The following is a 22,246-nucleotide window of genomic DNA, read 5'->3' as shown; positions in this document are numbered from 1 at the left end:
CGTTCAATCGATGAAGCTTGACGAGGCAGCGTGTTAGCCTCGTTATTAACCATAACGGGGTACGGAGGAGGATTCATTTATAGGAGATAAATAGGATAGAAAATAACATTTCGGTGGAAGGAATCGATCGGAAAGTGCTGAGAAAAAAAATAGTTCAACATACGTATACCTATATATTCGAGTGAATTTTTAAAGTTCCGTCGACTTTGGTACACAAACAAGAAATTGGCATCTATTTGCGTCACTGCAACTCACTTTATTATATGCAATGTATAACGCGTCACGTTGCGACGTTGCCGCACATGGATATGCAGAACTGAATTGCTTTTATATTTTCGTATCAATTGCCGAGACTCTGAATAGCACAAACCACCCGGAGCTATATATCTGGCAAATCACATCACGGCTTGCAACCGAGTCTAATTCGGTCGATAAGTGGTTCAATTGAAAACAGGGCTCTTGTCATCGTGATAAGAGTTACACCACTTATCGCTAAGAAGTGTTTTCTACAATGAAAACCATCGATTGAATTAGCCATTCAAACGTTTTAGAAAATCAATCGAGTCATAAACAAAATATTGATCGCCGCAAAAAATAAAGAAAGACCACGATTACTTCGTTTTTGCTGCTGCGATTTTAACATGGACAAAATAATCAGAGACCATCTAACGTTACGGAAATACATCAACGATGTTACATTGTTACATTCATTACCATTTTCATAATTCTTGAAAATGTTCAGCCATCGATTCACGATGCACTTCAATTGACCGCTCATGACGTAAAGTGCGAATTTTTTCTACCGCAGAATTGCAGACGGTTAATTGCTGATTTTTCATTGTATAGTGGTTATTGAAGTATCCTCACGAGAGTCACACGCCACGCATGACTGATTTCAATATTTTTTTGTCAATCAGTGTATTCGAATACCTTATTTAACCAAATGAAAAATTGCACAGACTGTATGAAACCACCTCGCTTTTTTCCTTCGTCAACCATTTTTATGGCCGAAGTTACAAACAAATTTCAAATAAATCAAAGAAGGTCGTTTTTATTACACACGACGTGCACATTATACATTCACTCCGCTATAAAACATCGCGGCATTATTGTACGCGCCGGGAATCGGAGGCACGTGGGATTTTAAAATAAACCGAAATGCAAAGAAGTAACATACTCGCGTGTAAAGGAATCAAATAAATACGAGTCTCTGGCTGTACGGGTCGTCCTTTTCACCAACCCTTTCTTTGTGAAAAATGTGTCCTTCGGGAACATAGCCATCGTTCTGTGGTTCCGCCCCGACGACATGGGTACTAGGTTCCCATTGGTATTTTTTTTTTTTCTTGTATTTATTTACCTTCATCAGATTTTAAGTTTTATAGGTCAGCCTTTCCGTTGCACGGTCTTGGAAGTGTAACGCCCTTACGACACGGTAGCCAAAAAAGTTTTTGGAAGGGAATGAAAAATTCAAATTACTATTCTGTCACGACCAAAAGGAAAAAAAAAATAAGATAGGTAATAAGAAATTTCCCAGTGAAACTTTCTTCTTAAAAATATGAAGGACGGATTTCTCGCATGTGACTACCGTCACACCATGTATGCATATATATTTATAACCTATGTACGCATTGTACATAGATATACCTGGCGGTCCCGTAAAACGTTTTCTGAGACCGAAGTCTCCTCGAAGCACCCGTGAAGGGATGAAATATTCATGGAAAAGCAGATGTATCGAGATGGGGTCTACGTCAAAACTTTGATAACCAGGTGAGGATCGGATATCTGAAAGGAACCTATCTGTAAGAAAACATGTCGAAAGTCCGGAACATATTATTAATTGGAAACCCTGTCACAGGTATTTTTCATGAAAATACTTGTCATGGACCGGCATGTACTGCAATATTCGTGTCACAATTTCACGATATAAACTCGCTCTACATCGTCTATCCATATCCTGCGACACCTGTGTGTCGTCTTACGTGTATATATTATTATATCCATGTACTACGGACAGTCGTATGTCATCGCTTGAATTATATCGCCGAGTAGACAGTCAGCTGCAGCTTGATATATCCTTAATATTGTACACAATCAGACTCGCGAACCTGTGGGTTGAAAGCTTTTTGAAAATCCAGTAGATCCATGATGCGAACTGAAATTCTAAAATAGAACGCTGCGTATCCTCACGATTACTTCAAAACTAATGAGACATTTGGGGTTTTTTCTTGTTGAACGTTCTAGCATTATTCGCCGAGTAATATTTTCTCTAAGTACATACGAAGAAACGGGCATGCGTTCGCTTTCGCCCACATAAATCCCGTACTGCAAATGACACAAAAAGAAGAAAAAATTGTGATCGAGTAATTTTCGTTAGAAACTCACTTTATTCACGACTTTATTGGCGGAGCTACGCATCGATATCGAGCTCTGGGAAATAATTCACTTTTGGCATTATAAAAGCGAAGACCGGAACAGAACGGGGATGCTGTAAGAGGAATAAAAGAGTTATCGGAATTTCAACGCCGTTCTCCCGTTGATTTTGACAAATAATCAAAGCCCGTAACAACGTTACGGGTCGTCCCCGAGAGAAATAAGGTTTGATGCAGAATGGGGTACTGAAAAAAAAACAAAAAAAACAAAAAAAACTAACCAATCTAAAAATCTAGAAAATATTACAACGTTCATTTTCGTACCACTTTTTGCCTCCGGCTAATATATGTAGAATGGACTTAACGAGATGACGAACGATATGTACGTCCGCCCTTTGCAAATAATAGAGGACCAAGCGTTAATTACCTTCCTACCGTGAGTTGATTATCCTCAAAGTGAAATGCGATGTTCTGAACCCTGCAGCACCTGCGGCTCGCTGGTCGGACATACGCATTTGCACGTACACGATACATGTACATATGTATATAGATGGTGCATTTTTCAATTCTGAAAAAATTTCCAGGCGAGGATTTTGATATAACGTACCCGCAGTCGGAAGCTCAGCCTTTATACGGCTCTGGAAAGCTTTGAGGGATTTGGTACCGCGCACGCTTGTTTGTATAACAATGGATCGTATGTGATCACTTTCTCGAATCAACTTGTTTTTGTTAATCCGTAGACAAGGTTAGAGAGTGATCGCATGAAGCCAACTCTTGTACACACCAAAATACCTGGTGGAATGACCAGATGCAGGTTGCATGGAGTGCCTTTTTCGTAATGATGAAAACTTCCAGCAGGAAGATCCAGTCCCGAAAAACGAAGATCCGTTGATTGTTCCTGTTGAAATCATCCGAATACCCCATACAGCCAGGACATGGTTTGATGTACCTGTTATCTCATACGCATTAATAGTTCGGGCGACGCGTCGCGCGCCGTGATTCGGTGGAGTATCTATGCGGATGCGCGTGCAAAGCTCGTGTGCGTAAACTAGCACAGCGCGTTATAACACGCCGTGGTTCGTACTGGGGAACACATCGATAAACCGCTTTGATTTGTGCGTCTGAGTTGGGGCTATTGTGTGCGGTATACTTGCATCGCTGGATTCTGGAAGTGTAATAGCCATTACAGTAAGCTTGTCAAGCGTACAGGGTGTGTAAAGATTATGTATTACCAATTTGCCGAGGAATTTTCCAACTCGAAATCTGTATAAAGATGGGTGGAAAGTTGGAGCCGAAGAATTGACCTTCACCTTATATGGTTCGAGGTCAAAATTTTTATTGCCTCGATAAATTTCATTTGTCGAGACTAATAAAAGTCTCCGAAAGACTACATGGGTCGCGAATGGACCCTTATCGCCCCGTTGTTGGTTGAGCTCGTGATTTTTCTTCTTGCCTCCAAGGATCCTATGCTGTTCCCCTGATTTAATGAGATGTGTAATTTTTGTGACGAGTTGAATTTTTTGGACCAATAATTTTTTACAGTTTCATATTTTTCATAGATCAATTTTTTTATAGATCTTGATCGATTCTCAGCCGGAACCCCACAGCATATTATTACATATATATGTACTATCTCATATGCTGTTTCCATATCAGCGGGCATGAGACTCTTGGAAATTTCGTGCGTCATTTTCAAGCTTCGAGCTTCAGCAGGGAACGTAATGTATGTACAATCAACTGTTCATTGTGCCTGGGCTTTCAGACTGGAAATTACCTTTCAAAATAATGAGACGAATAGCAAGATTATTTGAACTGCAGAGAGAAACTAGAAGAAGTTATTATAATAACTCAAATATTGTCATTTCACGTCTCGTTTCTATTTGAGGATAATTATTTTCGCCAATTTCCTTTTTGCTGTCACATCTTCATGGTACAGTACGGAAATTTTATCGAGAAAACCTGGAATTTCCGTTGTCAGTTTTATCATTGCAAATGTATGGTACGAGGAATCGTTGTTTATTTCGTTTATCATTCTTAAGAATGTACATTACACGTGCGTATCGTACCGACGAGACGTCAGTAATTGAGAAAAATGGTATGCTAATTTTTCACATTTGGCGTAACGATTATACAGGGTGAGTCACTCCAAGTGTCGAGAATGGGAGGGACTCGATACGCACGAGGTGTCGCCCCTTTAGCCAATCAACTACCGGAAGAATTCGGTACCTGATACAATCTCTTGGCATACGTAAGAAATATCAACAACCAATCACAATCAACCATATATTCGATTCATGTATGCTTACAATATAGAAAAGGGACTTCAGTTGAGAATTTTTTTGTGTATAGACTTTTGCCAGGGTTTTACGATCGACCCTTTGGATTCCACATCTGGAAGATATCAAGTTCGGGTGGTCATCTTTAGAGAGGATGAGTAACGTCAAATATAGGGTCAATTAGAAATTTTTAGAGTTGCCCGTAGGACGTAATAGTGCGTTCGATAATACCGGTCAGGTGACACACGTATAAAGAATTTTATAATCCTTGTAAATTTTCAAAACTAATTAAGTGCGTGCGAATTTTTCGGTATTCAATAACTCATATATTCACTCAACTGACGAATTTCCTGAAACCGAATTTTCAGAAATCGGTGATGAATTTGAAGAAAATCTCGAAACACCAGTTGCAATAATTATTGCATACACAGGGTGACCATAAAGTGAGCATCGAAAAATCAAATTTCATGCTTGACGATTTGAAAAAAATTTAGAATATACGATGTTCGATATGCTGCAGCGAAGTTCGGTCTTGAATTTCTTCAGAATTCTGAGAATACTTTAAAACATGACTATTTTTTTTTGGTTATAACCAGAGACAACACCTTTTTTCCTATCGCGTTTGAATTACAAAATTTACCGAATCCGAATAGTTCTTTCAAAATTTTTGCATCAATCAATACCTAATCAGTGCTCCTGATGCCAAACTAACAATTAGTCTGATTACGTTTTCATTCATAACTAAAGTCCAACCCGTTTCGCAGATTCACAATTCCGGAATGCCAATTAACAAACTTTCGTAAATGGTAACGTATTTCTCTGCATTCAGAAATTTGTGGGAAATTCCTCCAACTTCATCAGTAACCATTTTTCCTACAATTATATTCAACGGATAACAATATGGACTTGAGGTGAAATTCCAAACTAAATTTATGATTGAGTTGTGAAAAAAAAAAACTCTCTAAATTGTTTTCAGAGTTGACGATGAACAATCATCAAATGTTGGGCGCTTTGTGTACAAATTAATCACAAATGACTTGTAGCTTTGGCTCGATATTCCTCTGGTCGCTAGCAAGTGCATATTTACACTATTTGAATGTTCAAATACACATATAGCTCGTAAATAATAGTTTACATAGTCATAATTGCGAAATGCTGTTCAACAGACCATTTCATACATGTACTACTAACGTCATCTCAACGCTGAAAGTGTCCAATCTATTGAAGAAAACCATGAGGATGAACCGCAAAAGTGCAGCAGGAGGCAAAATCAATAGGTACATCGAAACCCGTAGCGAGATATCAATCTGGTTAATCTTCACAAAAGCTACCGACCCATCAACAGCTCATTAGGTTATTCTTCTGCCTTTTGTATCTTCGGTGCGCTGAACAGAGCTCGTCAAAATTAGAAGATTGAATAGAGAGTCGTTTATAGGTACATTGATTAATAAATGAAACGACTTTTATTTGTAATAAAAATCAGGGTAGGTACTCCCGAGTCACTTTCTCCGGAATTTGAACAGCTTTCAATCAGATTCCGCACAGACGGAACGAGATCGTATGAACTTTGGGGGAAAAAAACCTCTTTTGTTCAGGCTTATTTCAACTAGCCTCACAAATACATTATCGGTGAGACGAAGAGAGATGAAAAAGCCGGCTGAACTTCAAGAGTTTAAAGTTGGAACTTTCGAACAAACAGCCCATTGTCCCTGAGGTGTCCAGACCCCGTCTGTAACTTTCGATTAACGGATTATGAGATACGCCGAATTACGGGTCCCCTCACGATCGCCTTCCCTTTGATCTTCAACAGGATTCAGGCTTTTTCATTGACTCGTGAAATGCGGTCACTCGGGCTAAAAATTTTCTTCGTCAAAAAGATATTCACGAATATAGAGTTTTACTTGGAATCAGATCGTTAGGTTGCTTCACTTGTATTGGGTATTTAGAAACTCGTAAAAGCAACATCTACATATTTCGATCGCATGTGAGAAACAATTCCAAACGAATTCCACGAATATCTTCCAATAAAAACGAGGCGAGTTTTTCAACGGTTGACTTTGAAAATTTATTAATTTTATCGTTCTGTTTGTTCCGATGTTGACGTAACTTTTAATTGCGCACATGACATAATTATGATAGTAGTCGGAGTGTGAAGCTTTGACACTTTAGTCAGTTGCGAGTCCGTAATTAGTCAACTGAAATCATCGGAAAGCCACGCAGTCCGTGAATGAAAGTGAAAAGTAAAAAGATCTCATTAGCGCCGCGCTAGTGCGCGATCATTCGAAGTATAAACCATGAAGATAAAATTATGCAACCTGCGGTCGGTGCAGGATATCTTGTGGTATCAATGGATCGGATCAATAGGAGGCAAGAAAATTATACAATATAATGACATACCTGTCATGAGATACCCGATATCGCTCGGCATAACCATTGTAAGTTTGTGCTTTTTTCAGTAATGCTGGCGTTGACAATATCCGGAATAATGGCCGGCATGTTCTCGCCGCTGATAGCTCAGCTTACCGCGGACAACTCACCTCTTCGAATGACGTCCTCCGAAATTTCATGGATGACGTCATCGTGGGGGGTAGCCGCCGCCGTAGGGGCGATCCTTGGATCGTTCGTCGCCGTTCCATATTTCGGCTCCAAAATGACACTGGTCGTAACTAGCATTCCATTCGGGGTGTCCTGGATTCTTCTGATCCTCGCAGATTCGCCAGCTTGGATACACTCGATGGTCATAGTTCATGGGTTAGGACTTGGTCTTGCAATAATGAGCTTTCCCATTTACGTGGGGGAAGTAGCCACCTCAGCATCTCGAGGTACATTTGTAAACTTCGCGGGAAACGGTCCCATCATCGGTTCTCTTATGGGCAACTTATTGACCACCAACCTGTCCACGACACTGTGCGGCTTATCATTTCTGGCGCCTACTATTCTCTACGTCATTCTGTTATTAAGTGTACCCGAATCGCCATACCACCTGATAAGTACGAAGCAATTTGACAAAGCCAAGGAGTCGATAATGAAATACAATCCGAAGGTCTCCGTTAACGAAGAGTTTCTCTCTATAAAAGAATTCATCGCTAGCTCAAACACGATCACATTTTGCGATCAATTACGCGAGTTCAAAAGTCAGCAGCAAAAAAAGTTTGAAATCATTATAATATTGCTGCTGCTATTCGTACAATTCGGTGGCGTTCAACCCATACTATTTTACAACGAAAACATTTTGACGAAAGGTGGAGTGAACGTTATGAAGCCCTCGCTCGTCGTAACTCTATCTACCGCGATCAGCATTGTTGCGGGGTGGATTTTCGTGGATTTAGTCGACAGACTTGGTCGAAGGCTATTGTGGATAATTGCCGCCGCAGGAAGTTGCTTATGCATGCTCGCGATAGGGATACGCTTTTCTCTTTTGGGTACAGCCTATGATATGGACGCGTTGCAATGGCTACCGATTTTTTCGATTCTATTTTGGCGGATATTCGTTCACTCAGGGCTAGTCGCAGTCGCTCATATCTATCAGAGTGAACTTTTGTCTCCGAATATCAAGACCCTAGGAATTTGTGTGGGAAACATTTGCTCGGGCATATTCGCAACCATCGCCAATACAGGCTATCAGCCACTAATCGACAACTTAGGTTATGATTCTGTATTTTATACCTTCGCGGCGTTTATGGCGCTAGCTGTAATTTTCGGCTGCACCTCATTACCGGAGACGAAGGGTAAGAGCTTACAAGAGATTCAAAACATGCAGATTAATCAACTTGGCATGGTGGGCGTAGTAGACAGATCATGAAATAACCTGGAGATGATAAATCTACAGCTTGAATTGTACATATAACCATACAAATTTGAGCTGCCAATCAGATTCTTGTACATACATACGTGCACCCGGTTAGGTCGATTGCGAATCGCTTCGCAAGCGCGCGTTCAAATAACTTTTTCGCGTGGCGAAAAGTTGTCCAAGTCGTTCACGATCAACCTAACCGGGCGTACATGCAAATATTTAGAATTTCAACACTGGGGTACGAGGTTTTTTTTTGCATGACATTTTTTTTTTTTCATCTATGTCACCATGCGCTAGTTCGGGTAACGATAAAGTAATCAGACAACTGACCACGTTCTGTAACATATCATACGATCCAGACGGCTACTTTGTCACGTAGGGCCCCGGGCAAGAATTGCTGATCGAGCTGGCACTAACTCTATAACTCCATATAGAAAAGTAACTGTCGATTGGATGAGCGCCGAATATCAGCCCTCCTTATCCATCATCTTTGGAAACATAGGGTATGACGATAGTGGACATGGGGGATGGGATAAGGGGAATTCCATCTCAATATTTTCAAAAGGGATAGTATTCTCGGTACGACTAAAGTTGAATTCGAATGCAGTGACCTCGAGATATTCCTGAACTGTAAGATATAAAACAAATGAAACTTTGGTCTCTCGTTCATCTATCTTCCAACCGTAGATATATCGTTGTTTTTTCGTCCGAAATTCTACATGAGAAGTAAATCGGCTCTTGATTTCACTCCATGACGAATATTCGATAACCAATGAAAAACTTTTCATCATTCTTCATCTCCTGATTAGTATACACGATTACTTTTACCACGGAATCAATTTCATATCTTCAGTACTTCGCCTTCTTTCACCGTCACATTTACTCTCAGTGAGTTTAGTCTTGGATTACTTATAGATCCAATCTACCAATAAGGTCGAAAAATAGAGACTCTACCTTGGGTGAATCAAATTCAATAATTATTTAAATTTTGAAAATACAACGCGCTTCACTTTATGAGCATTACTTATAGGTTCTCAAAGGGTTTCTGCTCGCTTAACAAACACAAGCAGCGTGGCACTATATCTTCGCAATTACCTTGAACGGAAATGATTCTAGATACAGTAGATAGAATATCTAATGAAATGTAATTATCCTAAGAATATACGTGATTCAATTAGATGTAGAATATTGTGTGAGAAACTGTCAGAATTTTCAAAACCATTTTATGGTATTTGTATTACGGTTAAAATATATCCAACCATATAGAATTTCTGAGTCTTGCTATCCGCTATATTTCATTGAATCGGCGTTACACCGAAATTGTTAACAATGAAAGAAACGCTGAAGAAAAAGTTTTATACTCTTATACTTTTCATGAATAAGTAAACTAGCTCAACTTCCAAGTTGAACCGCATATTTTTATTTTATTTCAGGTGATCGATTGGCACCCCGATAATTCTCGGAAAATCAAAGTTCTAAATGTAGAGTGTCGCTTCGGTTCACTATTACCATCGTTTCATAAATCACGTGGGATTTTTATAGCGCTCACGTTTGGGACGTAAATTATATGTATATGGTATTTATGAAATGCAAATTTGTAATTCACCTTTAGTCGACCCATTCAGTCAACGATCGAGGTGCTTGTTAAACGTGCAAACGTAACATATATTACGCATGCATAATTGATGGTGACAGACATGTCGGGGGAAAAATGGAAAAAATTCGCACTTCACGTATCGTTCGTTTGCGTTTGCATCTCGCGTTGCTCTTTCAACACGTGACAAATGAAACAGTCGAACTCTAAAGAAATTCGACTGCTGAAAACTTCAGATTTCATATACGTCAAATAATACCCGTGGACTTGACGTGATTTGAATCTTCGTACGACTTTCGAAAGAAAAAGAACGAAACAATTATTCATTAGGTGTAGTTTTCAGAAGTTTTTCAACCACCAAAATCGCAGCACACTATGGAAGAACCTGTGAGAAAGTCTTTGCTCCAATATGTACGGGAAAATTTAGCAGCGGCCAATAGGGTAAGACGAACATGAGCACAATCAAACGAACGGGATGAAACCGCTAAAAAAATATCTTTCCATTTTACAAACAAAATCGTCGCTACGAATAGGAGCTCCTACAGTCTCAAATTTCTCCACTGGTCTTAAAAGTTACTTTTGGTCAAAAAATCTTCAAAAGTAGAATGCTTAACCTTTGATAATAATTGTTTCAAGAGTGAAACGACTTTGATCTTAGAACGTAATTTGTGCTTTGTGTTCGGCAGTCACAAATGTCACTGACAACCCAATCTCATTTGACAAATTGAAAACGGAAAATTTAAGAAATACCTTGAACAATGTCCACATTTTTCGTGTCATGTACGTACAACGCGTTAGTACGGTTTGGAGAATACTTAATTTCATATTCGGATGGCAAGTTCAGCACCGGTAGTCTATTCCCCCCCGGTTTATTAGAGTCGGTTTGATCATTGATTAGAGACATGCAAATTGCAGCAGGTACGCGTGTCGTTGAATGGGTATAATTAGCGTATAGTATTTGGTTTGCGTTTCCAATCGTCGATGAGCATCGGCTGTCGGCTTTGTCAAAGGCTGCTCCGTAGCAGACAGTACAAAAGAACTGCCAATCCGCCAAAATCCAAGGATATAGCCCTTCCTGCCCTCCATTCATATCACACGTGCCTTGAATTTCCAGACAACGTTTCTGCAGAGGATAATAATAGTCGGTCGACACCAATCCAGACCCAGCGAAATCGTTGACTCGCATACAAAAATAATTGATTATCTCAGCGCGGATTACGTCGATGAACCTATCACGGGATTGCTTCTGGTTTATAAGAGCAACTTCTTTCACGTCCTAGAGGTAATCCTGGGTAGATTTCGGTGGTTGATAGTTACTTTTCTTTTTTTCTTTTCTCTTTCGAAATAATACTCGTCAGCCGTTGTCTGCCGTTGTTTGACACAATAAGGTGTTTTCAGGTATCGGAATACACTTTTATCAAGGCCTTGAAAAAATTCCAACAGATAAATGGAGTGTCGATAAAAATATTGCCTCCGATGCATCATATCAGCGAGGTAATAACAGCGCATTCCTCGAGCTCGTTTTGGGACGCTCGACGGAAATCGTCAATTCGTTCTATAAAATTGATCCGATGGATTCTTACCTTGGCTTGAATTTTCCCGATTCCCGTAAAGACTGATCATACTTAGACAAAGCAATGGCCCTTGAATATTGAATTCTTTGATCGCGACTGTCGAATGGGTCCGTTGGGACCCATGCGTTTCTATTGCGTTCGTCCGCGAATAGCGGAGCCCTTACTAATTCCAAAGGGAGGACCACGAGTCTCCCAGAGCAAGCGCTTTGACCCTATGGTATCGCGGAGAGAATGTCCGACGTTTTGGGGGCGCCTCCGGATCTAATACCTTATTCATTTACCTATTCTGTATAATCTTTTAGAGATTTATTCCTCTTAAATGGATTGGAAAAACGTCACAATCACCTTTGCTACTCGAACACGACCTTCCCAAGGGCTGGGATTTCGAGACGGAAGGCTCGACCCTTTTAAGCTTTCAAAACAAAGTCTACAAGTTGTGTCAACATCTTTACGGATTTGAAGATAAGGTGAGCGGCTGCATCTCGCAGTTCGATGCATCGGAACTCGAATGTTCTGTTTTGCTTATTTGATTTTTTTTTTTTCTTTTTATCCCTCTCGAGCAGCGGGGAACGGAGGTTTTGTCTTTTCGATAGAGCCCCCAACCTTCCCAGTTCTAATTGAATATTTATTTTGCTTCAAATATCGGCGCCGGCGTCTACGGTACGACTGAAATTGTTAAAATCAGCCAGCCCTTCTGGCTGCGGAAGTAGACCACCTCTTCGAACGTGTTCCCCATCTTTTGCCAGAAGCTGCCATCATTGAATACATCATGAACGGTCTCTACGTGGGAGGGTTTGACTTGATCGAAAAATTTAGTTTCGACAGCCGTACGTACAGTATAGCCTTCAAACGATTCGCGGTCTGTTCAACCCTCGACGGAATTTGAGTTTACGACCGGAGCACAATATCGCTTTTGCATTTTTACATCTCCCCCATTTTACGATTCCCAACCTTTTTTATTTTTTTTTTTTTTTTTATTTTTTTTTATTTTTTTGTTTTACCATGCAAACTCTCGCCAATCGCATTCTACGTATTGAAATTTTCGCATCGGATATCACCGTAATTTTTTTTTCGCAAAATCAAAAATCATTCACGAGTACAAAAAGCTATCTTCATCATTCGGAACGAATCTAGAAAAAAAGCCAACTACCGACTCACTGCGACCGTTAATTTCAAATTCATTAAAATGATGTATTCTTCTTCTTTTAATTCAATAGAGAGAGAATGGCCTCACACGTGTACGCCGGATCCGATCGATATCTTGGATCGTAGGGATCCGAAATTCATTCAACCACCGAATCGTGGAACTCGGTGAAAGTACTCGACATGAAGCAGCTCCATTTATTAAATCCCTATCTCTTTCTACAGGTAGCTTTTATCGTTGATCTAAAGCAAGAGAGAACATGTAATAAATCGAAAAACTTTTCAGCTCTTTCAAGATCCAAAACTTTCGTCCAAACTGTTAGTTTTTTTTTTTTTTTTAATTTTTTTTTTTATTTTATTCTACTTGTTATCTTTTTTCTTGAAATTTTTAGACCATGAATTTCCGCACAGTTTTACCGAGCGCGTATCGGCACCGTCGATCTTCCGATAGGATAACTATATCAGGGTGAGTTAACGGCGCCATTAAGTCCGGACCGAACCAACCGACGTTTTCTCACGGTGACCAGAATTCATTAGCGATATCAAACATACAAATTCTAAAATAGAATAATCATCTTTACTCAGTTATTAGTATTTATAGGTATTAGAGACAAGATGTTCAGAGTTGTGTAGAGAAACTGCAGTTCTACCATTAAAATACTTACGGCAAATTTTCAACGAATAATTTTCACGTACGGAAAGAAGCGTAACAAACAACATTTTCGAACGAAGTTTTACCCCGTGGTATTACTTTTCTATGTATAGTTTTTGCAACTGCTCTAGTTTCTCGAGCAAAGAAATGGTAGGATACCGCGCGGATATACCTATGTAGTTGGCCATCGTAACCGTCCGCGCAAGCAAAAGCATAACGAATAGTAAACGATAATATGGTCGTAAAATATAGTAAAGTACCTTACGTCCGTCGATGAAACACTTTGCGAAAAGCTCGTTGTTGCGGTAACGCGTGCGAGGAATGTCAAACGAATCTTTGATTTATCGTTACATCTAATTTTCTATAGGTCAATATACAAAGTTCCTACCATTGTATACTCCGTACCGGAGACAGTCACCGCGTGATGGATAAGATTGAACCAGATTACAGTTTTTAGCTTCAATTTTTCTCTCGGTATAGATAAGCTCGTCATTATGATCCTCACTTGTCGTAGGTATATACCGCATCGGTAATAATACTGTGAACAAACTTCGAGTCGAAGTTGAAGAATCGACCGGATGCCCCTGCGGCTCGGTAAATAAATTCTTCGGGAAGTTTGAAGGACCTAATTTATCCGTCCGGCGAAAAGATGGGAGTCCGAAGATCGAACGGGAGTCACCTAAAACATCAACCTTCTAAATAGCCTACCGTTGGAGTACTTATATAGCGCATACGCAAGTTCAAGTTCGCATGGAGTTCCTCGAGTTCTCTCCGAAAAGTATACTTCGGTACTCTTTCGAGTACCGAATGAAGCTGGTGCAGGCCGAAGTGAGAAGCCCAACGAAGACGGTACTTTGGTAACTTGGGCAAATGACGAGAGGGTGACCTTACGACCTCTGGGAATCGGAGAACTCTGTCTCGGCTCGGGCAGGAAGAGAGCTCTTTGGCTAAGAGGAAACAGCCGGTGGTGGTCTGTCGCCACTAGACCATGTATATATGTATAGTACGGTAACCGGGCAAAGTTTTCCCTCCAAGTGACGACCGAACCGTGTCCGTTCTCGAGTCTCCGGTAAAATACCGGGTCACAGATTTCTTCAAACAAAATCAAATGCGATCGCGGTGGCGGTGCGGCTCTACATTTTTTTTTCTTCTCTTTGCTCTCCCTTCAAAGTTCGTCGCCATTAAAAGCTCCGCCGAAGCAACACCGTTATAATACACCCGCCCGACTTACTCGGCACGATGCAACAACTATTTCAACTACTCCACGTTCCACTGACAATGAGTGAAACGGATGATATTCGCGCGAAGTGCGGAACGAGAGAGAGAGAGAGAGAGAGGCAGAATGAGCGCGGGTGAATAAATGGCAACGATAAATTGCTTTGGCAAAGCCTCGCCTCGCTTCGGCCACGTTCGCGCAAATGCGATGCAAACCCTGTATACCGTACAGTACAGTATCCGGGACGGACTCGCGAGCTACATTCTTTACGAAGATGCATACGAAATGAAGCCTGAGGAAAGAAATAGCGGGGCAAGGGGATGATGCAAAATAAGATGGAGATCATGGTCTTGGGAGATGAACAAGGACCGCGCAAATTGGATGGTTCTTTCATAAGCATAAGATTAGGGTTCGCTCCGTACGTATACGCGTGTAAGGCGTTTCGTAAATTCCACTTCCGTTTATGCCTATACATATATATATATATATACATGTATATGGATACCCGCGGAGACAAACGTCACGGCGATAAATTTTCCAAGAGATCGCATACGGATCACGTGCGTTCTTCGTTTTTCCAACCGTCGTCCGAAGCTGAATCTATAAAATATCAGGGAGTGCAGAGTTTCAGGAATCTGACGTATCCGTATGCGAATAGAACCTGTGTATCCCTATTTGCCGGATAAATATTTAATCTCGGTAACGATCGAGGGAGGAAAAGCGAAGGTCGTTTATCAGTTTCACACTTTCGTTGCACGCGAACCGAGATGTCGCGTTTGTTATGTTTAATAAATTTTTTAGATGAACGAGAGGACGATTTGGTGCGAGTGTGAAAATCAGTCGCATAAAATGACGCCGAGTATTTCCGTTTCTCCAATTTGATTGCACTTGATGTCCGGTCATGCGACGAAGCTTTTATACTCGTGGGAATCAGATCCGTTGTAGCCTTGTGAAATACACAAGGAAAATATCGAGACGTCGTATTATACGAGCGTCAATTTCGAGCGAAGCCAACCCTTTTCAAGTTTTATTGCACCTGAAAGGATTCGTAAATTCAAAGTATTGGTCGTTGAGTGATGATACTCGAAGCCAATCAACCGATTTCAATTCGAAGGAAGACGCAAAAAAGAAAAAAAAAAAACAATCAAAATCGATATAAGGAAAAGAGATCGAGCGCCTTCGGTAATCATTTGATCGAACTGTTATTCAAACGAACCTCGTCGCGGCTGCACTTGCGCGAAGGACGATCTTCGGTTCATCTGTTTCGTGTTCGAATTTTTTCGGTAGGTACTCTAATGTTATTTGGTAGATAAAAGCTCTGCATAAATTGGTAGCCGTGGGGGCGTCGCACATACGCGCCCGTGTGTGAGAAAAAAAGTAAATAAAGTAAAACAAAAAAAAAAACAAAAACAAAAGGGTGGAATAAAATAAAAAAAAATAGTATAAAAGCGTATAACTTTAATCCCCTGGGAACACAGTAGAGCTGATGTCTCGTTTTCGCTGCACTAATTTGCATCGGACAAAACTATTGATCGAAATTTCGACACTGCGGCTAACGGTATAGTGGTACATGATACAGCTTTCCCCATAATTTTTTTTTTATTATACATATAATCACGTTATCGATATGTATTACGGAGATACGGTTCCGTACTCTAAAGTAGACTATCGTCTTTTTCTCCGTACGACGACCCGAGAAATGCGGAGGGTAACTTCGTGACGCGGGGATTAAATATTTAAAGACGTGTAGGCTGGTAATTTCAGAAGTTGATAAAAATAAACTATGTTTGCCCGGTGATTCTCGAGCCTGTGTAATACCTACTATCCTCTCAGTCTCATGTGGCCACTGAAGCCGCGAGTCCCAGATTTTACCCCTAAGTCGCTGTATACATACCGTAGGCACTCCGAAAAAGCCGTGGCGCACAACCCAACGCCGCACGTAATACGTACACGCCAACTACACGTACACGTACATTATGTACTTACGCGGTTATCCTTATGCGACGTGCCGTTCCAACTTCTGGAAGAACAAAAAGCGAGAAAAAAAACTTAAAAAAAAAAATGAAGTTAGAAAAATAAAGAAAAAAAAAAAAAAAAAAAAAAACACTTCCCAACAACGTGCTTAACGGGGTAAGGGCTTAATTGCGTTAATTAACACAAGAACAAACTGTGAGAGGTGCAGGTTCGAGCTTGATTAATACGCCAAGAATTTTAGAGAATTAATATGAAGTTAGATTATTCGAAAAGTTTATCGTCACATTCGCCCCCGCTGAGCTGCGGTCCATATTATGTAGGCAAAGGTCTAACGAGAACCGGCAATTCTAGTTCAGAAATTCTGCATAGTTTTACCAGCCGTGGTGGCTAGCCGTATTTTAGAATTAAAATTCTTCCTCCCCGCAGCCGCGGGCTACAGTTACGTATATACGCGATATTATATTTTTTGTGTTCTTTGCTTCGTCACATTTTCGGATTCTCAAACGACGGTCGTTTCCAGTCGGCTGGCGTTCGCGCGCTCGCGAATGCCAAATCTATCTATCCGCAGTTTGTATTAGGTATATGTATGTATGGGCGCACGGGCGAGAAGATGAGATTCCAAGAAGATACGAAATCGGGTCTCAACTTTGAGATAGTTCACGGATATACTCTCGCGAATGTTTCATAGAACGTCGAAGACTCTTTCCGGTTCTAATTGACCGCCATTTCGGAGCTACGTTTTAACAGCATCGGTGCAGGTATAGCTTTTTGCCAGCGGCACGAAACCGCCATCCTTCCTTTTCGCCAACGGACCCTGGGGCAAACATAAGCGCGTCCAGAAAGGCTATATCAAGGTATAAGTCCCTGAGGCAGGTCCGGTTAAATTGACTTAGGGTGTGTCCGGTAGGTAGCCATGTAACTATTACTTCGCTTTCGTATTCACGGACGGCTTTACCGAGCTCTGGAGAAAATGACAAGGCGATTCGAATACATATTTCAGTAGCTATGTAATTTTCGCCGACTGTGTACTTATGTACATTACGTAAACTCACCGCACTACATATGTATGTACAGTAGTTTTTTTGGATTTCGGGAACGGAAATTTTTCAATGTTTTATTATACATATTAGTCCAAAATTTTTTCACCGATTTTCTAAATTTTTTTTAATGGTAAATCGAATTCCTTTGAAGTGTCAATCGTTGAAAAATGCGTCGTAATCATTTCGGATAAATTTTTTTTTTTTTTTTCTTTCTTTATTCTCTCCTGATTCGGCGAGGAATGAGGTACCCGACGGACTGAAATATTGGGTTACATAAATCGTAACCTTCGTATACAGGCGACTCGAATTTGCCATTTTCAACGCGGCAGTCGTTTTGAAGGAATTTCGGGGGGCATCGGTAAATCGCGGAAGACAGACGAATTCCCTTGGATCGATCGTACGTCGGCTTTTTACACAGCGAATTTCATCTTCGCCAATTTCTGAAACAAAAACATCGTACCGTAAAAGTAAATTCGCGCGCATCATGATTTCAAATTCCAGTACTCGGAATATTTTTCACCAAATATCGTCCGCACGTGCACGTACATCTTCCGAGTGCGGCCGTAGTTTGAAATCGACCTAAAGTAAGTGCTGTTGACATTTCAAAAGTCGCGAGGAGACGTGACCACGTATGTCGCTAGCGTATAGAAAGGGGGTGCTACTTTCGGCTAGATACATAGAGACGTACGCAAGCACACGAGTATACGCTGCAAATATCCATATACGTAGCAAATCAAGTAGGTATATAGGTGCGAAGTTGCCTACTACATCAGAGTAGCTTTCACGAATCTTCCTCGACGGTAAAATTTAGGTTTTAGGTTTTCTTGTTTTTTTTGTTTTTTTTTTTGTTTTTTCGCAACTGCGTCTGAATTTACATTTCGAAATTTTAACGAAGTGTAATGAAAGTTGTACGTATGCGAATGTTGTTTTCTTTTTCTATTTTTATTCATTTTTTTTTTTTTTTACAACGAAAAGTCGCGGTAGTTGGAAGAATTTGCAAACCGGAGTCGCACACGTGCTTTTTCTTTCCATACATAAAATGTATGATCTGAATATAATATGAAAAGAGCAGAGGACACGCATACCTATATCTACACCTATACGGATACCTATACATAGATGTGATAAATACGAAGTTGAAATTTTCAGACTACACGAGGAACGAAGCACTCACCGATGTACAAAGTTCTCAACCGACGCGATTACATTAATTAGTACGGCAATTTTCACTTTACACATTATAATTTCATCCCATACACGCATATTGTAGTCGATCGATTTTCATTCATGCGACGTTTAAGTGCTGGTTAATTTTTATTTAAATTATCAACCGATATGCGTATACACCCATGTACGTTCCTACGTATTGAGCCTTTTAAACCCGTAATCAGCATTTGTTTCGGTATTTGTTTAAAGTTAATTGCAAACTCGGAATCGCACAATATTGCATGTGGACCCACTGCAGCTTCTGCATTGTTTTGAGCGACTTTAATCCTAAGTTAAAAAAAATTCTCCGCACAGATGACTCGAGAGTATCTCCTCGATGAATAATATTTAACAATAAAATCGGAATAATTGCACGGTATTGTCCGATTTCGTTCACTGGAAATTCCAAGGTGATTCCAGACTGTAAGTTGATTCTGGTATTGAAAAGACTAGAAACAAAAAAACGGAAGAAAAAAAATACCACCGTGCCGAGTTTTTCATTGTTTTCTTTTTTTTTTTCCCTCTATTTCTCAGTCCTCGTTCGGAACCCTTCGCAGGAAGGTAGAATCCGGCCAACAAATGAGCGACAGAGACCACGCCCGTCACATCGATGGTACGTGACAGACGGAGAATGGAATGGAAACGAATCGAGGAAAAGAAAAACCCGGAAGATGGGGATGAAAAAAAATCGCTGTAGTAGTAAGTCGAAAAATTCCTCGAAGTGGAAAGGCCGAACAAAGGATCCCGGTGACATCTCTCGTTTCCAACAACCGACGAAACTAGCTTCCTTCAATCTTGAGCTTGCATGACTTACGCCACCCTATTTCTCATTCTTATTATTATTATTATCACCGTCGCGATAGCCTTTGTCTTCGTGGAAAATGAAGCGAGTGTCAAACAAGAGTCAAGATGTTGTAGTTCCGCGCAATCATGAAAATAGAATAACGTGAGAAGTAAAAGTCGTGCAAATTTACATCACCGTTTAGAGATAATTTATCACTTTGATTTATCCATTATCCCTATTTTCGGGATACGATTTGTTATTGCCAAAAATGGTAGGAGGGTCGAACTTGCGACAGCGTGAAAAGTGTCGGTAATGCGGTATAAAATTTCTAGAGACTCGATGATGCATCGACGGTTAGGGGGATGAAAATATAAACCGAGCCTCGATCAAGAAGCGAGGTTTAAGCCGCGCGCCGTGTTATCCGCTTCGACGTATCAGATTCGCGTTTGCATAATCAATCATGGTTCTCAGAATTTCTCGATCAAGACAAGAAGCTCACCTATCACCCCTCGGATTTTGAATAGAATGAAATTTAACGATGAGCGAATTTATTCAAAGATAAGCAGCAGTTTCACGAAGCCTTCGCTAAACGAAGAAAAAGTCGACTACCAAACCGTCGAATTGTCTTCGTTTCGTTATTACCTTGCTTTGACATTCTTTTTTTTTTTTTTTTTCGTCCCCAACGCGTAATTGTGACGATGGAAATGGAAATTTTCAAGAAGTTCGGCTGCTTACCAACGACGAGTAAAATACCAACGGTATAAACCCGAAATAAACATCTTCAAAAACCTCATCCGCGGTTGCTAAGATACGTAATAAGTTGAAGGGAATTACGACTTCGTCGCAAACAGTGAGAAAAAAAAAACAAACTCTCGCATGAATTTCAGCTTTTTCTCAACATCCGTTATGCGAGTTTTTCCGTCGACCGTACTACCTCGACTATCATTCCGACCCCACGAGCAGCATAGTTTTGAATCTCGCAATAGAATTGCCGAATCAAAAATCAGTCGCACCGCTAAAATCGGGGTAGTACGCCGAGTACCGACTGTGAGAGAAAATAAAGCGCATCAGATTGTCGAGAGGGTGGAAAAATACTGGGGAAAAACTTCTTCGTACATACTTTTCACGTTTGCCTTCATAACGCGATTTTAGAAGAGCTTGCATACGTGCATACCGCTCACCGTTTGACGGCGTATCGAGTTTCACAGCGGTACTAGGGCCGGTGAACACACACCCATGCAAAAGCTCAATCGCGCACTCGATGGCGAACGATATGATTGAAAACTAAACGAGGCGTCGCTGCAAGCCTGCCGAATATTCGGAAAGTTTCATCCGTCATTCGTCGAGTTGAGTGATCGTCGTGACGCGTGCGGACCGTTCTGACAAAATCATCGATTCGAAGAAATGACAATCCCGTCATCGAGATTGATCGGTGTGCACTGAATAAATGTGTACTATGTATATATGTATATGAATCGATTGTTTAAGGTGATATTTGATCGAGTCTGGGTAAAGAGTAGGTACCGTTTCGCGGAACGTGGCTGAGTGAAGAATATAAACTTGAACGAAATGAAATTTGAACTTTTTTCTCTTATTCGGTGTAATCGCGGCGATCGATTCCGAGAATTTGAAAACTATATGTATAGGTGCGGTACATACGTGTGCGTAAATTCGTGAATATTTCCGTTTCTTTGATTGCTTCGTAAAATGAGATACGCGAAGAAATTGGAGAGATCAGGTAAAAGTGCGCACAAGGGATGCGTTCAATTTTCATGCGCCATCGGGATTTTGCGGAAGTCCTATACAGGGGGAGGGGGAGTCCCTTTTACCCCGAGGGAGTCGAAGCCCTCGTCGTAAAGCCGAATGTCCTCAATTCGGGGATTTTTAATCCTGCAATTGACGCCAAAGGGCCTATTCAACTTACGATCCGGCGTCACGAATTTTTATACACCCTCATAATTTCTGCCAATTCTCCGATTGCGAGCATCTTTCCTTAATCCGACTACCGACTCGCTACTTTTGATTGAGTCTCGACAATCCCTCGTTCCAATTCCGACTGATTTCTTACTCTTTGATGGGACGGAGTACAAGCACGAAAAATGAAGAGAGCGGGAAATTAATAAATTCTCAATAAAAACACCGAACAACACGAAATCAAATAAAAAATAAATGAGAAACCAGCGACGGAACAAACTATGTTGTTGGACGACGAATGATCGTTCGCCCTGTAACGGGCTATTAGGCAACGTCAATCTGACGCCATTACTGACCGTAGCAAATAGACGCGGTCGAATGTTTAACGCAGACCTACCGTCAGACCTACTTGGTAAGGTCGAGTGGTCTCCTGATTTCACAATCATTCATACCCCTGTCGACTGTCTTAATTTGTTGCAGAACCAGCTGACCGAATACTTGAACGGTTTTTCACTGGATTCGGTTTTCGTTCAAAAATTAGTTACATTCCACCGATCAGTAACCATCAATCACTCGTTTGTTTTCTATTTTTCAAATAAACTTTTACTCCGAACGCTCGATTTTTTGCAAATGCAGGTCGAGTTTCACATAGGCGTGTACATAGCATGTTTTTGTATATATGGGTGGGTTACTCGAGATCGAAGGGCGCGC

General features: G+C 40.7%; 2 protein-coding genes across 2 annotated transcripts in view; both read left to right on the top strand.

Moving 5' to 3' along the window:
- Positions 1 to 22,246, top strand: part of LOC105692059 — a 51,514-nt gene that overhangs the window by 1,933 nt on the left and 27,335 nt on the right. The gene's annotated exons all lie outside the window — the stretch shown is intronic.
- LOC105692057 (facilitated trehalose transporter Tret1-like) lies at positions 6,822 to 16,724 on the top strand. The gene is made up of 2 exons (XM_012410975.3): positions 6,822 to 7,012; positions 7,102 to 16,724. Exons 1-2 carry the CDS (start codon positions 6,940 to 6,942, stop codon positions 8,445 to 8,447), a joined length of 1,419 nt encoding a protein of 472 aa, XP_012266398.2. The 5' UTR covers positions 6,822 to 6,939; the 3' UTR covers positions 8,448 to 16,724.

The sequence above is a fragment of the Athalia rosae genome, chromosome 2 (assembly GCF_917208135.1).
Source record: "Athalia rosae chromosome 2, iyAthRosa1.1, whole genome shotgun sequence".
Lineage (NCBI taxonomy): Eukaryota > Metazoa > Arthropoda > Insecta > Hymenoptera > Athaliidae > Athalia > Athalia rosae.
This window is presented reverse-complemented; position numbering and strand designations above follow the sequence as displayed.

Excerpts from the sequence above, each read along its gene's own strand:
- LOC105692057 (XM_012410975.3), top strand. The coding sequence starts at position 6,940 with ATGAAGATAAAATTATGCAACCTGCGGTCGGTGCAGGATATCTTGTGG. Across the intron at positions 7,013-7,101 it reads ATGGATCGGATCAATAGGAG|TAATGCTGGCGTTGACAATA; the intron begins GCAAGAAAATTA and ends TGCTTTTTTCAG.